The sequence below is a fragment of the Oculina patagonica genome, chromosome 4 (genome assembly GCF_052425735.1).
Source record: "Oculina patagonica isolate OP01 chromosome 4, crgOcupat, whole genome shotgun sequence".
In the NCBI taxonomy this organism is placed as follows: Eukaryota; Metazoa; Cnidaria; class Anthozoa; order Scleractinia; family Oculinidae; genus Oculina; species Oculina patagonica.
Window position 1 is genome coordinate 56,135,861 of NC_135761.1, and position 13,865 is coordinate 56,149,725.

Here is a 13,865-nt window from a genome sequence, read left to right on the forward strand (position 1 = left end):
TTAAATAAAGCTTTTATTATTATTATTATTTGTAGAATTTTTAAATAAAAGGTGTAAACCCATCTGCACGCGCATTTATACGGTTGCCGAATACATAATTAAAACATACGTGGAGACGAACGGTAACGCTACAAACAAACTGTACCACAGTCTGCCTGACTTATTGATAGTGATTTCACAATTTATGTTACCATCATTTCTTGGTATAATAAGAACAAGCCAAAAGAACGCAACAACCTTTGCGGCATTAAAATGATTTCACCGACTTAGCTAAGAAAAGTCTTACCGTCGAGTCCACAGTAAGGTATTCCTCTTGTCTTTGTCCTTGGTAACTCGTTGCCATATCGATCCACACACCAACATTCCCCAAGTGATCCACACTGAACTTTGCGGTAACCACCATATCTGTCGCACAATTGGACGAAGCGGGTGAACTGGAAACTGGTCTGTTGCAGTTGCGCACCTTCACTGCTTTCCATGTCGCACACAGTTTTCTTTTCGTCTGTAGCGAAAAGTAAAAAAAAAGAGTTTTCTTTTCAATGTTTCATCTCTAATAAAGGAAAGAGAGAGCGGAATAGCCTTGTAAGTAACCTGCAGAAAAAGAGAAAACTCGCAAGATTTTATCAAGAAAAATATTAGAAAGGACCACCTGATAAAACCTTTTCACACCCTTTGCAACTATTTGTCACATGATACAAAAGCTGCCATATTGGTGGGCAAGCTCCGCTCTGGGACACTCAAAACAAAGCCGAGCATGACTAATTGAAGTCGCTTTGTTTTGGATGCTCCAGTGCGTCGCTTGCCCTTCAGCAAGGAGTTACTTTGTACCATGTGATAATTAGCTGCAAAGGGCCCAATCACAAAATACAAACCTACCTATATCAGTACAGTTTGGTTGCCCTCTGATTTTGGTTCCCCAGATTTCATTTCCTCCGCTGTCCACACACCAACAGTAACCAGTTGATTTCTGACACTGTACAGTTTTGAAACTGCCATCTTGATTGCACTCAGGAGAGAAAACGATCGCGAAATCCGCAGACCATGCACTAGCTTGTACTTGGTCCTTGATGCAAGCACTAACATCGTCTGAAAAGATGAAAGGTAATTTTTTTATTTAAACAACCAAGGTCAAGTGCTTTCTTGTGCCTAAGTATATAAGTCTTCTTTCGTTAGTCCATGTTTTCTGGTGATTGGATGTATGAATGTTTTGTGAAATAAAAGATGAAAAAGAAACACTGGAGGTAAAAGGAGTAAATTATAAATAAAACAAAATCAAAAATGTTTTTTTTAAAGGAGAACTGTTAATTAAAGTAGACTAAGAAAACTTTGAAAAGACTTACATTTTTGTAAAATACATGTCGAACTTCACTTATAGCTGCTAACGATTTAACTGCCATAAGCTTTATAGACTTAATTGAATGCGCGCGGTCCCTTTCTCTCTCTTTGAGGACGAACGCGAAAGCGAGCGTACGCAATATACGAGCTGCCATAGCGCGTCCGCTGGAAGAAGAGCGAAAAAAGACTGCCCTAGTTTCTACGGGCTTTAAAGCAAAAGGGAGACTGCTCGTAGTCAATAGCTGAAATAGCGCAATCTGCTTATCGCATTTCATTGCAGCAAACTGAATCATGCAACAATGTATAACGCTCTTCAGACTGAAGTCAACTGACGACTCTGGCATGGAAAGTGGAATCGAGTTTTACCTGGTAAGTTGGAGCAGTCTGGTTTTCCTCGAACTTTAGTATCACTGTACACATGACCGTCACTGTCACTGCACCAGCAGAATCCAGATGAAGCGTGACACTGCACTTGTTCATATTTACCGTCAGTTGTGCATTCAGGGACGAACAGTCCGGGGACTGCAATATCCTGCCAGCCTAAGGCGAACTGACGTTCACGGAGACAGCGAGGTAACTTGCCTAATAAAGAGAGGTAAACTTTAATAACAGAAACTAGTTCTGTGGATGTTAAGTGGTGGAGCGTTAGGTTAAGTTTGAAAATTAAAGAGCTTTCTCAAAACCACCACTTTTGGCTAATAAGACATTCTTAATTAACCTACCGTTTGAGTAACAGAGGGGTGGTCTTCCTCTTTTGCGCGTTCCTCGTATTTCTTGTCCGTTCTTATCTACGCACCAGCAGTACCCAGTTGAACCATGGCATTGAAGCCTTTTGTACTCTCCAGTCCGATGGCACTCTGGCATGAAACGACCAGGGGGAGGTATGCTGTAAAGGCCATACGCCTCGAGACGGTCTCTCAAACAAGGCGTCAGACCAGCTGGCAAATTAAGAAGATGCGTTAAATGTTGTAAATTAATGCAAGGGAATGATCATATTTTTTCGTACTACAGAGCACAAGACTTCAACTACACAGTAGATTTTATGTATATTTTTCGCAGTAACGCAATCACAAATTGTCATCTCATTTTGAATTGTTTGAATTATAAATGTATAATGTTCGTTTACGAGACAAGCCTACTCCCTAAAGTCACAACGCTTGGTTTTAACAAGACACTATCGTCCTTGATTCATGCAACAACGACAGCTCATAAATTACCAGTATGGTCACAGAGAGGCCTGCCCCTTCTCCTTGTTCCTCGCCACTCCTTGCCATTCTGGTCAACACACCAACAGTATCCAGTTGAAGGATGGCACTGGACGTTTTCATATGAATTGTCCTTTGAACATGTTGGTACATAACTGCCAAGTGGGCGAACAGCTTGGGAGAGATCCGTTCTTTTCCTCTGGCACCGAGTCAACTTGGAATCTACAGCAAAAGCAGAATAATTATTTCCAATAAAGTACAATAGAACCTCGATTTAACGAACCTCTAGATAAGGAAGTCCTCGGTACGAACGATATACTTCAGCCCGGCCAAAGTTAGAGTAAAATGTAGGGAACAGAATCTCGATATAATGAACCTCGATATGACGAAATCCTCGTTATTACAAACAAAATCCGGACGCCCAAACGTAAAATGTACCCCAATAAAACAAATTATAGTTACACGCGACAAACAATGAATGTAGAGCAGACCGATAAGGATGAAAATACTTAAATCCTGTAACAGGAGAACAACTTCAGAGACCTACATGTCCATATCTATGTGGATATTAGACATTAAAGCACAGTTGTTACTTTTGACAGCCGTTCAGATCAATAAATGCTGGCTAGTGCAAGGTAAGTGTGAAAAGCAATTATTAACTATACCTCGATATAACGAACATTTTGTTTGTTTTGCCACAAATTCGTTATATCGAGGTTTTCGATATAACGAACAAATTTCCCCCGTCCCTTGGTACTTCGTTAAATCAAAGTTTCACTGTTCGCAAAATGGGTTTCAAACAATGTTAGTTGACATCCTGCGCTACTAACCAATATCGCTGCAGTCGGGTGTTCCACCGGTCTGCCTTGTGTCATGGAGCTCATTGCCGTACTTGTCCACGCACCAACACTGCCCTAAGTCAACATGACACTGTACTGGATCGTAACTTCCGTCCTTATTACACTTGGGTATGTATTCGCCATTTGCAGAGATTACATTTAATGCCAGAGATCGTGCTCTGTCCAACAGGCAGCGAGTTGGTCTGTTTCCTTCCAAAGCTCCAAATCCTTTATCTGTGGGTGAACATATCAGAATGTACCAAATGTGTATTTCATGAATTTTATAAGCAAACTCTACGCCATGTTGAAATTTAGTCACCCCCCACCCCCTCCCACACACACACACACACCAAATTCTAAATAATTGGCCCTCAACTGTGCGTAATACCTATCGCATCCCCACTTTCGTAAACCTCTACCTAGTTGTCTTACGATTTCCACGAACCCACAAACAGTAGACCCTATTGCATAGATGTAATAACTTCATCCAACTAAACGTAAGAGTAGTGTTCGAGATACAGAAAACAAGTGATGCCAAGATAAGAAACGTGGCGAACTACAGATTGGGTACGATGTTTTGGACGAGGTCTTCCTGTACCACTAAATAGTAGCTTGTATATGTAAAGCGTCTTGAAGTATTTTTTGCGTAGGTCATCATAACGAGTAATTTAGAACGTCATATGGTACCACTAACAAAATATATCAAACTACATGTAGCACGTTCCACAAGGCTAAATTAAAGCTGTTTAGGAGTAGAGGGTAAATTTAAGTGGAAAGGCTATTTATCCTTGTAGAAAACCATATATCAGCTCTTATGGACAGCCCAATAAGCGTTTTTCATTTGAGTGTCGAAAGTGACTCGCGTCTTCTTAGGTTTTGCATTACTACGCTTAGTGATTGGTAAAACAGAAGTAAAACAGAAAACAATCACGACTCGCTTGTGCACGTTTTCACGCGCGTTGTGCCGGTTACAAGTATTTGCTTCGAGTTTTGATTGTATCACAGGAATTCATTGCGTCTTTCGTGACTGGCCAGAGTTATTACTTTGGTTTTTAGAACACTTAAATAAATGCTTTATTATTTAATAAAACCAACAAATACTCATAACAAACCACAATCTTCAGGCTTTCCATTTTCATTTCGCGTTCCAGGAACTTCTTTTCCATTTTCATCTACACACCAGCATGGGCCTTCCTTCCGCAAGCACTGGAGAGGATTGTACGCTCCGTCGGAGTCACAATCAGGAACAAAAACGCCGTTCTTTGGTTTGTTGTCCCAACCCAGAGCGAAGTCTCGTTCTTTTTGGCACATGGTCGGTGGTGCTGAGATAAAAAACGAGGGTGTGTATCAGTTGGGGACTTTGGTTTAATGCACTTAAGATACAAGATACTATGTACGTTTGTCAAATTGCTTGATAATTTGTCTGCTAATTTAAAAGTAGGTTAAGTCTGTGTTCGATCCTAGTTGCCTCTCAAGCCAGTGCTCTTCCGGCAAGCGACTAGGAGAATTTCTACTCAACTGTAACTGGGATGTACTTTGCAGTGTTACCACCATCTATAAATTCGCCGACACCTGTACACCTAAGTGAAGAGAGGCACTGCCGTAGATAAGCCCTAGGTCTTTATTTGCTCAACGTCCCTCTCACATTGGCTTATTCGGGGAGTACTTTTGTATGGGGGAGTTATTTTTAGCATTAAAAAATCTTTAGATATTTAACTAGATGGGATATTTTGGCGCATACAAGAATACCACAAGGTTATCTCTATAAACATAATGATGTGACACTGTACAGAAGGCAACCTACACCAGTTAAAGTGCAGCAGGCATTAGCGTGCTTTGTGATGAAAACCTTGCCTACCTGTTTCTGGGACGCACGATGCCCTTCCTGATACCCGGGATCCTATTAACTCTTTCCCATCACTGTCTACACACCAACACGTTTCGTTACGAACTCCAATTACCAGACACTGCATTTCTTCATATGATCCATCAAGCTTGCATCGTGGCTTAAAGCGTCCATTTATAGCCTCGTTAGTGTATCCCAAAGCCCTTCGAAGTTCCTTTAGGCAGGGAGACAGGTTCGCTGGGGATAAAAAGGAGAATTACCAGTTCACCACAGAAATAAACAAACGATTGGGTTGTTGGGAGGGTGTGCCGTAATTCAAGCGAACTTTCTTGTATAACCACAGCCATACGTGTTTCTAAACGTGTTTAGAAATCACCGTCGAAGACAGCGCGTGCTAAAAGTTGTAGTTCTACAACCCGAGAAAAATACAGAACGGGCACAAACAGCTAACGTTATGATGGCGAAAGCAAGTGAATTAACATTTTTTAATCGAAATGTACTTTTTTCTTGCAGTGTTTCCTAAGTTCTTTAAAGTGCCTATGAAGTAAAAACTAATTAATGCTTATTTGAAAGACTTTTACAAATAAAGAAGAATGGCGTTTACCGTTTTGAAAAATCTTCTTTTGTTCAGGAGATATTCACGTTTTTGTGTTATGCAAATGAGGAAAGTGATGACGTCATAAATTGTTCCACAAAAAGATAGATCACAAAATCAAGGATATCTCAGAAAATATAAAGTTGTTATTTCTGAAACTTGGCATCAGTAGTGACCTTTCTTATAGGTGCAAGATGGCTCATACTATGATGTAACCATGGCAACACTCTTGGTTCCAGGCTCTTTCTGTCATAAACCAAATATCTCACTTTGCAACCCTTTAAAGTGGGACAGAGGGTCCAGCTTGGAACACACATAATGCCCTATTACCCTAACTCTCCTCATTAGCTTGTTGGGAGTGGATCATCCTTGATTAAGCAAAAACTGGGGATATCATTATTAATTAAAATAGGTATTTGCAGCAAAACTGTTGCCATGGCAACAGCACGACAGGTATCATTTTGTGTTTTTTGTGGTGTACATTAATCGTGCCAAGTTTGAAGAACACAGCTCAAATATTCCAAGAGATATTCTTAATTCAATGCTTCATCTTTTTGTGGAACAATTAATGACGTCATCACTTTCCTCATTTGCATAATATAAAAACGTAAATATCTCTAAAACGAAAAAAGATATTGCAAAAAGGAAAACGCCATTCTTCTTTATTTTTAAAAGCCTTTAAAATAAACAGCAATTATTTTTTACTTCATAGAATTTGAAAAAGTTGTGGCCCGTGCTCATGTTTCCACAGCATTTTTCGTTTTCGCAAACTTCTATTCATGTTCCTATAATTAATAGAAACATAAAATATGTGTTTCATTTAATGGGGCACTGTAGCTGTAGTATTTTCTTCCTTCTTTTTGTAGTTTGATGAAAACAGTCGTAAAAGTGTGTGACAAGCTTGCCTCCATACATTTCAAACAAGCATAATTGATAGTCAAAGAAGAAAATCCCACCTGGTGCATCACAGTATTGCTTGTTTCCTCTGATGCGTGTTCCTGGCTCCTCGTCGCCCATCTTGTTTACACACCAACATTCTCCAACTGAGCTGTCACACTGCATTCTTTCATATCCACCAGCTGGGTTACAACTTGGAATAAAGGTTTTTCCATTTCCGTTCTGGCTCCTGGCAGTGTTTGCTAACTGCTGTTCTTTGACGCATTTAGTTGGACCTGCACATGACATGGATGTGGTTGGTATATTATTATAAACTCTTTTAAAACGATTGCAGGGTAAAGACGTTCCCACGGTTCCTAGCGCCATCTTGAACGTGGGTAAATATGGCCACCTAACAACATTAATTGGGAGTCTTGCCAAATTTTTAACCACGAAGCTCCTCTAAATTACTTATCTAAGTGATGTTTACTAAATATTTCTCAGACACATGCTTTTACTAAGAAAATAATGTAGGTACAATGAAGGAGGTGTTTTCATGAAACAAATGGTAAATTCTTTGTGCTTGTTCTATACCTACCCTTCTTTTCACAGTTAGGACGTCCTCTTGTAGTTGTGGTCCAGATCGTAAATCCATCCTCCGTAACACACCAACACTGTCCGGTGCTTCCTAAACATTGGACTGTTCTAAAGCTTCCATCTTGCTCACATTGAGGAATGAATACACCAGGTGGAACAGGGAAGCCAGGTAAACCGAGTATGCGGCTTTTCCATCGCTGACACGTGCTCAATTTAGCTAGTTGGAGGAACAGAAAGGTTACACTATACTACACCCGGTTACGCTAATTTATGCTACACTGGATAAACATAATACTGTCTCAAGGGGGGACTTAACGTAAATTTGAGTGAAATTTATAGTATTTTATAAAAGGAATAAAAGGAAGAAAATTATTTTTGGAACACCAACAGACAGTTGAACCCCACTCCAGGTTGTCAGAGGACTGTCTGGTGTCCGTCTACTAACTTTAAACTTCAAATCTACATCAAATCTTCAATATTTCTTATTTCTCTAAATTTTACAACTCCTTTAAAAAAAACTATCTCCTCCAAAAAAATCTCCAAAAATCACCCAAATATTTACACAACACCCCTAAACATAGATTTCTAGGACGAGCATAGGGTTTTTGTATTGCTTAAAAAGCGAACGAAATATTACTAAAAAGCTCATGAAAAGCGGCAGAAAAATAACCTTTATGTTAAGTCCCGCCTTAAACTTAATGCAGCCGCTGTACACAGCTTATCAAATGACTTTTCGTTTTATTGATATATCACTCAAAATCTACAAATTCTTAAACATTACTAAAAGTTTCAATTCCTATACCTGGTGCTTTGGAGCAATCAAGGCTTGAAGGTTTTGACTGTAATGTTCCTGGAAGCTCGTATCCATGACTATCTACACACCAGCAATGAGAGGTATTACACTGCTCAGGCTTGTATCGACCATCTTCACTACAAGCTGGCTCATAGGGTCTGACGGACGGGCCTCTCCAACCGAGATGTCGCTGACGTTCCTTCTGACAAGGTGATTTAGTCACTGTCCATCAAAATAGAAGCCAAAACAAAAAGTGTGTTCTTAGATTTTCAGATTAAAAATAAGTGCTGCATTGCGGTCTAGTGTACAACGCAGTACAAAGAAAAATAATGTTAAATGATTAATATGAACGAAACAGTTGTGGAACTGATCCTCGAAACAGTTTGCAAATTAAAGCAGTTGCTTTGAAGCCAAATACTGGGTTCTTTGTGAATTGTTGATATTGGGCAAATGTTGTGGCTGCTTATGCGGAGAGGGTAACTGTTCTGAATTCCACAAGACAGTAATGCAATTACCACTGGCATATGAAGGAAATTGTAGTTATTATGCTCTTTTCAGGTGTAGAAAGTTAAACGTTTTAAGCAATTCATTTTTCTTTTGCTGTTATTTTAGTGTCTCGTCAAAATTTATTATTTGATTTGTGTTGACTAATTCAGGAAATCAGACTAAAAAGACAGCATACAAATAATCTTAGTTGAGAAAAATATGTTTAACTTGATAATTTACCTGAAGGTCTACATATGGCGCGCCCTCTGATACGTGTCCTTGGGACCTCATTTCCTCCTGCATCCACACACCAGCAGAGTCCTGATGATTCATGACACTGGGTACTTTTATACTCTCCATTTGTATCGCATTCTGGTACAAAGACTCCAGGAGCTGGTCTTCCTCTCCATCCCAGACTCTGCTGTCGTTCCTGTTGACATTTTGTCAATCCAGCTACAACGCAAACAACACGGCAGGTGTTAATCTTTGTTTCTGTCTTACTAATTAATTTATTTTCAGGTGGCGTTACTACAGTAATGGCTGCATTATAAAAGGGCAAACACCAAATTCCCAATCTTAACATTGTGTTATAGAACCATAGCGTTCACAGTAAAAGTAACAACCCTTCGCTGGACAAAAGCTTCTTTTTTTGAAAAAAAAAAAAGGTTAAATTGCAAGTTCGTCCAGATATCTAATCAGTCTTTCTTATAAATCGAGCTATTAAACGAACCAGTGGTACTCAAATCGTCTTTGTTAGAGATTGGAGACGAGGGACGTGATTGAGTATAATTGCGTTTTTCAGACCTGAGCGTTTACTTTCGATTGTCACGTTTAAAACCAATCGTATCAAGAAATGGTCTATTGTTGTGTTTTAACTTTTCCCATTAAGCATTAGACAATAGTCCTTTTGTTCTTGGTTGTGCAAAGGGACTTTGGCCGAATTTAACCGGAAAAGATCGTGATGAAAGTTAACATTGTCGGTATGAAAATTTAGCTGCTATTGATGGTCATCTATTCAACAGGTCAGCAATAGGGAGAAGTGAGGGCTTCGGAAAAGTTACTGGTTCGAAATTCGAAGTGTGTACTCATACTAAATCAGCTATTGTATTGGTATCAAAAGGTCCCTATATATACAATTAAAAAGAAGTACCTGTCACATCACATTTAGGTCTCCCTTTCTTATCCACGACTCTAGTCCTTGGAATTTCATTTCCCAGTCTATCTACACACCAGCAGCTGCCAATTGCTTGATTGCACTGCCCTGGGATGTACCCGCCATCTTTATCACAAGCTGGTACCCATGCACTACCGGCATCAGCATCGTTTTGACACTTCGTCTTACCAGCTAATAATAAGAAAGTCGACAAAACAGGATTTACGGTCAATAATTGCTATTGCAAATTAACAAAATATATCCCTTTAGAGGTAGTGTTAACATGGGGCGGTCGCACCTTGACCAAGGTCTCAGAAAAAAAAATATTTCTTTTAAAAAAATACGCTCCTAATTATTTGTGGCTTTCTCTATTGTGACAGTTTGAAATAGAAGCCCTAAAAGGTACAAAAACGCGAGCAAACCCGCCATTTGATATACAGTGTCTCCTCACCCTCCCCCAGGACTACATTTTTCACAACTAACTCTTGAAACCCGTGACGGCAAACAAAAGATCCACAAATGCACAATCAAATCGAAGCCGTTGTTGAGATCAAAGCTGTCATATCCTTTAATATCAATGTAGATTCCATAAATACAAACCTTGAGTTGTGCAGGAACGTCTTCCGTTTGCTCGTGTTCCGACAAGTTCATTGCCATTTTTGTCAACACACCAGCACTGACTAGTAGATTTATCACATTGCTCGGGAACATAGCTACCATCGGGTCGACATTCTGGCGTAAAAACTGCAGATGTTTTGCCATCTATTTGCCAGCCACGAGCACGCAACAGGTCCGTCTCACAACGTGTCAAATTACTGGCATCTATAGTAATAAAGGAAAGGCAATATGTGATTAATTTTGCGCCATTTCAATTTGCCACAGAAGTCGTGTAATATATATAGACATGATGGTAATAATAATAATAATAATAATAATAATAATAATAATAATAATAATAATAATAAAAATAATAATAATAATAATAATAATAATAATAATAAAACTTTATTTAAACTCGAATTTAGAGTAGCTTGACAAGCTAATATTTCCGAGAACGAAAAATAGATAACAAAAAATAAAAATAAAAATTACTATTTACATATTTAAAATTGACTTATATTAACTAATTATAAAAATTGTCATTTACATGCTTCATGAATTGGCTTTGCAGATGTGCCTTTTAAAGTCAGATAAGTTACATGGCCTTATAAATTTAGGTAGAGAATTCCATTCTTTTGTTGCCAGATAACTCATCTCCCCAAGTGACAGTGTACAAAAATGATTTAAAATTTAGTTAGGATTGTAACATTTGTTTAGGCAGAAAGTATTTTTGTCAGAGGTATACAGAACATTTATCGCTTTCCGTTACCATAGGCAATAAACCATTTTAAGGTTGTTCGTAGTTCTCGTCATGTGTGCCCTCATGCAGTGGTTAATATATAACTATCATGACACCTTTACCTGTATCACATGTTGGTTGGCCACGGGTGCGGCTGCGGGGCATTTCCCTTCCGTTCTCGTCAACACACCAGCAGTATCCAGTAGACTGATGGCATTGTTTTCGGTCAAATCCACCGTCCGGGCTGCATTGTGGAACATACACGCCAACACTCGCCACGGTGAGTGCTCCTAAAGCTTGTTTGCGGGCCCGTGCACAAGGTGCGCGGCCAACTAGGTGCGGATACACTTTAGTGCCTGGTGCCGCTGGCGGGGAAGGTCTTTGGCCTAAAAAATAACGCCACAGCATGCAAAAGCTTTTAATAAGACTAATTTTCCAAAGCATTTTAAGGGAATGTATTAACATGTTGCCTACAAAGGATATTTTTCAATGTTAAACACGCACAGTGTGAATTGAAAACAAAGGTAAGGACGAAACGAAAGTTGTCGTACCGAACTTAGCACACTCTGCTGCTTGGCGAACGCCTGTTGATCCTGCCAACAAATAACCATCATAATTATCAACACAGAAGCATACAGAGCTGGAACGGTTACATTGAAGAGACTTGTAATGGCCATCATCACTTCGACATATTGGAACAAAGGCTCCAGATGGGGGCAAACTGGAATGACCGCTCAACTGGTGAAGATGTTGTTGGCACCTGGTCAACTTTTCTGCAAGAAGCAAAGCGAACAAAACCGTAATTAATTTACGACTTACGGATTCAACTACCAAATTACTAAAGACCCGTTTACTGCAGTAGACCTGATCCTGTTTCAGCCTTGTAAGTGTTTCGAAATTGCTTTTAGTTTTGAATTTTGCAAATGTTATTTTTTAGGTGATAATTATAAGTCTGGCGGAAATTTTCACTGTAGAGATTAGTGTAAAATGATAGAGCAGTTTTTTCCGGCCAATCACAAAGGACACAGACAATCCAGTGAACCAATCAAAACTCGAAGCAAATACATGTAGCTGGCACGAAGCGCGGGAAACGTGCGGGAGCGAGTCACGATTGGTTTTGGTTTTAGTTCTGATTGGCTGAGAAAGTGGCGCGAGATTTTTAACCCAATCACTGAGCGTAGTAATGCAAAACCAAAGCAAACGCAATTTACTCTCGACACTCAAGTGAAAACCGCTCTAAAGACAATTCAAAACTAATCACTCACCGGGTGCTTTGCAGTCGGCTTGACCTCTGACTGTTGTACCTGGAATAGGGTTTCCATTTTCATCTGAGCACCAGCAGTAGCCATACCTGTAGTCACACTGGCCAGGTTGGTAATCTCCGTTCTCATTGCACTCAGGTATAAAGTGTGTGAAGTATCCAGCATCTTGAATTTGATTACTAACACACGCAGGTGCAGAATCTAAAAGACAGGATAATTCTAGATAAGAGTCACTCTTTTTATTTAGTGTTGTTCATGGCATAATTCAACTGGTAAAGAACAGTCAATATTCGTTGTTGACCAATTTTCCCATCATATGTCTTTGCTGTTTCCTTGGTCAAATACGAAGATGGAGTTAATTTATCAGCTTATTCCTTGTGCATGAAGGAGGTTAATCTTTTTTTACCTGGTTTGGGACATCTAATAGGGCCAGGTGACCTGGTTTGTGGGATCTCTGCTCCATTTCTGTCAACACACCAGCACTCATCGTTTTGTACACCACATTGTATATCAAGATACTCTCCAACAGAATTGCAACGTGGAAGGAATTTGCCAGGACTGGGGGGTGAGGTAAAGAAATCTGCCTGCTGCTGTTGACAAGATGTGAGCGGTTGTTCTGTGATGTAAGAAGATAAGTAATTTTTATAATATCGATTGGGGATTAAACCAACACTGAGCTGACTTTAAACTAGTCTCCAATAAAATAACCTTTTCATACACCTTTGCAAATGTTTCCTTTGTATATCTGTTTGACAGATAGGTGATAAAAAGTTATGGAAATTAAAGTCTCTTACCACTATCAGGGCAATCGTCGCTTATGATGCCACTTGGCAGGGACAGCAACAAAATGCTACCAGCTCTTTTGTTTCCATCTTGATCCACGCAGAAGCAATATGGTCCATGGCACTGTATGTTATCAAAGGAACCATCTGGTTTGCACCGAGGAACATACCGGCCCATGGCGGGATATTTCCAGTACTCCTGGTATTGCCGCTGGCACAAAGTAAGGGTCTTACCTAAAGGTTGAATATAATATAAATAAGAATGTCAAAGAAACAAATACGAATATTAATGGTTCTCCTGATATTGTAAACCATGCTATGCCCCTAAACCAAGTACACGTATATACTAGATATGCAACGCTTTCGAGTGGTATACTTAACAATTATTCCATGAGCCCGCGTTGGATACGAGGTGGTAAATAGCCAACGAGGCGCGAAGCGCCGAGTTGGCTATAACGACTCGTATCCAACAAGGGCGAATGGAATAATTGTTTTATTAAATTCTTCTCAAGTTTAAATCGACTGGACATTTCATTTTGATGTAAACGAAGTGATAGTATGAGGAGGCGCGAAAATTTCTGGCGCGGTGTTCACTTCTTGAGTTGAATGAAACATACGAGGAAAGCGAGCCAGAGAGTTTTCTTTCCAAGATTTTCCTCGAACAATCCCCTCTAAAGTCGTCTAAATATCCTGGAAATTGTGACAACAGTTAAGATTTACGAGAAGATCCGAAGCAAAAGCTTTTCTGGAAACTACA

The 13,865-nt window shown here is 39.6% G+C and overlaps 1 protein-coding gene across 1 annotated transcript in view; it reads right to left on the reverse strand.

Annotated features, from left to right (window-relative positions):
• Positions 1–13,865, reverse strand: part of LOC144650785 (uncharacterized) — a 130,754-nt gene that overhangs the window by 71,690 nt on the left and 45,199 nt on the right. Inside the window, exons 50-68 of the mRNA XM_078510528.1 lie at positions 13,121–13,342; positions 12,733–12,942; positions 12,330–12,527; positions 11,616–11,837; positions 11,187–11,450; positions 10,326–10,547; positions 9,723–9,917; positions 8,813–9,025; positions 8,096–8,308; positions 7,295–7,510; positions 6,777–6,992; positions 5,238–5,462; positions 4,492–4,701; positions 3,371–3,613; positions 2,553–2,762; positions 2,058–2,273; positions 1,702–1,917; positions 877–1,086; positions 287–502 (exon numbers count right to left, since the gene is read on the reverse strand). Coding sequence (XP_078366654.1) covers positions 287–502; positions 877–1,086; positions 1,702–1,917; positions 2,058–2,273; positions 2,553–2,762; positions 3,371–3,613; positions 4,492–4,701; positions 5,238–5,462; positions 6,777–6,992; positions 7,295–7,510; positions 8,096–8,308; positions 8,813–9,025; positions 9,723–9,917; positions 10,326–10,547; positions 11,187–11,450; positions 11,616–11,837; positions 12,330–12,527; positions 12,733–12,942; positions 13,121–13,342 — 4,137 coding nt within the window. The remainder of the gene's footprint in view (positions 1–286; positions 503–876; positions 1,087–1,701; positions 1,918–2,057; positions 2,274–2,552; positions 2,763–3,370; positions 3,614–4,491; positions 4,702–5,237; positions 5,463–6,776; positions 6,993–7,294; positions 7,511–8,095; positions 8,309–8,812; positions 9,026–9,722; positions 9,918–10,325; positions 10,548–11,186; positions 11,451–11,615; positions 11,838–12,329; positions 12,528–12,732; positions 12,943–13,120; positions 13,343–13,865) is intronic.